The sequence below is a fragment of the Helobdella robusta genome (genome assembly GCF_000326865.2).
Source record: "Helobdella robusta unplaced genomic scaffold HELROscaffold_40, whole genome shotgun sequence".
In the NCBI taxonomy this organism is placed as follows: Eukaryota; Metazoa; Annelida; class Clitellata; order Rhynchobdellida; family Glossiphoniidae; genus Helobdella; species Helobdella robusta.
Genome location: NW_008704903.1, coordinates 1,245,196 through 1,247,695, shown reverse-complemented (window position 1 = coordinate 1,247,695; position 2,500 = coordinate 1,245,196). Strand labels below are relative to the sequence as shown.

General features: G+C 32.6%; 1 protein-coding gene across 1 annotated transcript in view; it reads left to right on the top strand.

Moving 5' to 3' along the window:
- HELRODRAFT_176999 (hypothetical protein) overlaps nt 1–2,500 on the top strand; it is a gene marked incomplete at both ends in the record, with an annotated part of 13,420 nt that overhangs the window by 2,975 nt on the left and 7,945 nt on the right. Inside the window, 3 exons of the mRNA XM_009025215.1 lie at nt 1,205–1,345; nt 1,508–1,744; nt 1,994–2,500. The exon at nt 1,994–2,500 is cut by the window's right edge and continues 259 nt beyond it. Of these exons, the coding sequence (XP_009023463.1) occupies nt 1,205–1,345; nt 1,508–1,744; nt 1,994–2,500 (885 nt within the window). The remainder of the gene's footprint in view (nt 1–1,204; nt 1,346–1,507; nt 1,745–1,993) is intronic.

Below are 2,500 nucleotides of genomic sequence, written 5' to 3'. Positions count from 1 at the left end.
TCTTCATCATCCTCATTATTATTACGAACTTTGCTAACAACATTACGTCGGCCATATTTGCTTTTAATATCATCATTAACATATCCATGCATTTATTTTACCATTTCCGGCTGAAATTCTTCTTATTTTGATCTTTTGTTCGGGTCATCCACATTTAAATTTACGTCATCAGTGACGTCATCTTCACCGATGTCATCTTTTATTTTTATTTGATTCGTCATCATCATCTTATCATCGTAATAGCTATTTTTATCATAATGACGTTCTCCAATTTATATCTCATCATCACCATCATCACCATCATCACCGTCATCACCATCATCATCATCGTCATCATTATCATTAAATCATCATCATCATCAAATCTTCATCGTCGCCATCGTCATCGCCATATGACATCTGCTGACAACGAAGGAATCTTGAATATCAACGAAACAATTAATTTATATAATCCTACCTACCTACCTACATACATGCATGTATTAGTAGTGCATGCATGCATGCATGCATGCATACATACATACATACATACATACATACATACATACATACATACATACATACATACATACATACATACATACATACATACATACATACATACATACATACATACATACATACATACATACATACATACATACATACATACATACATACATACATACATACATACATACAAACAAACAAACAAACAAACTTTGTAATTTTTTTTCAGAATGAATGTGTGTACATCTTAGTTTTTTTAATTCTGTAATTTGTTTCTTTGCAAAGTTTGTATGTTTGTATATATGTATGTATGTATGTATGTAAGCATATATGTATGTATGTATGTATGTATGCATGTATGTATGTATGCATATATGTATGTATGTATGTATGTGTGTATGTATATGTGTATGTATGTGCGTATGTGCATGTGATGAGTTATTTATGGCATCTTTTTTAAAACCCACTAGCCGAAAAAGATTAATACGAAGAAATAAACATGATGATGATAATGATGACGACGACGATGATGATGATAATGACGATGACTATCACGGAAAAACTTCACCTAAAATTAACACCACCAACTTGATTATCGTTCCACCAGTGAAACCATCATTGCTAACATTGTTATTTTTATCATTTAGTTTAATAATGATAATATTATTATTATTTATGTTTTTGTTGTTGTCATTATTATTATTAAACCCAAAAGGGGCGTGGTCATCTTGCCAATCAAGCAATTGCGGAAGCGGGGGCAGCCAGTGGCGATTTCTAATTTGCTACCAAAGAGATCAAAAACATAGACCTTATAATTTCACTGATATCATTAGTGATGAATTGTCAATGGAAAAAAGTTATTGTAGTAGTAGTAGTAGTAAAAGTAGTAGTAGTAGTAGTAGTAGTAGTAGCAGCAGCAGTAGTAGTAGTAGTAGTAGTAGTAGTAGTAGTAGTAGTAGTAGTAGTAGTAATAGTAGTAGTAGAGGACCTATAATAAGACTGAAAAAAAATGACGAAGACGATTTTACCAAAGATATAATACAACAGAGCAGCACAAAGAACCGCTACAATATCAATTACAATAACAAAACATCCCTTAATGACGTCATTGTGAACAACTTCGTCTACAAACAAGTTCGGCCCTGCTTTAAGTTATGCCCTCAGCATCGTCTCTCCTACAAATGGCAAACGACCCAATGGACGAGGTGCTATTTCGGCTCGGAGTTGAATAAAAAATTGAAAGAGCGATCGAAAAGTATTTATAAAAGTGGGAGAATTAGAAACAAATATAATAAAAACAACAAAAAATATAGTAATTATAACAACAATAATAATTATTATTATAATTATAATATATATAATAATGGTAGAAGGCGATTGGGTATGATTAAAATTAAAGATGACGATGGTTACGATGGTAATAGATATCTCTTAAGATATAACGTTAATAATAAAAAAAACTCATCGTCATCATCATCGTCATTATCATTATCATCATCATCAGCAGCAGCCGCAGCAGCTTCATCAGCCTCACACCTCTATGGACTTCAATTTAGATTAGTTACATGCAGAAAAAACAATTGCTGTTTAGAATTCAATAGCGTTAGTAATAGCAGTGGCAATAATGCTGTTGGTAATAATACTACTAGTAGTAATCGTAATAATAGTATTCATGACGTCATTTCCGGCTCAGACGATGTGAGCGATCTGATTGGTCCGCAGTTTGTTTGCAGTACTTTCAATGCCAAACCACCAAACGTTAGAGTCTGCAATCCGTTCGATGATGAAGATGACGATGATGAAGAGGATAAAAATGATGATGATGATAATAATAGTAATAATAATGATGATGATAATAATAATAATAATAAAATCGACGATCGTGACATTTATTACGGAAAGAAAGAGTTAATTAATCCGAAGTTAGGTCAAAGTCGTTACGGAGACCATGAACTAAAAACATGCGCAGTCAGCGAATTTACTGTCCCCACAAGCTGTCAATCATGTTGGG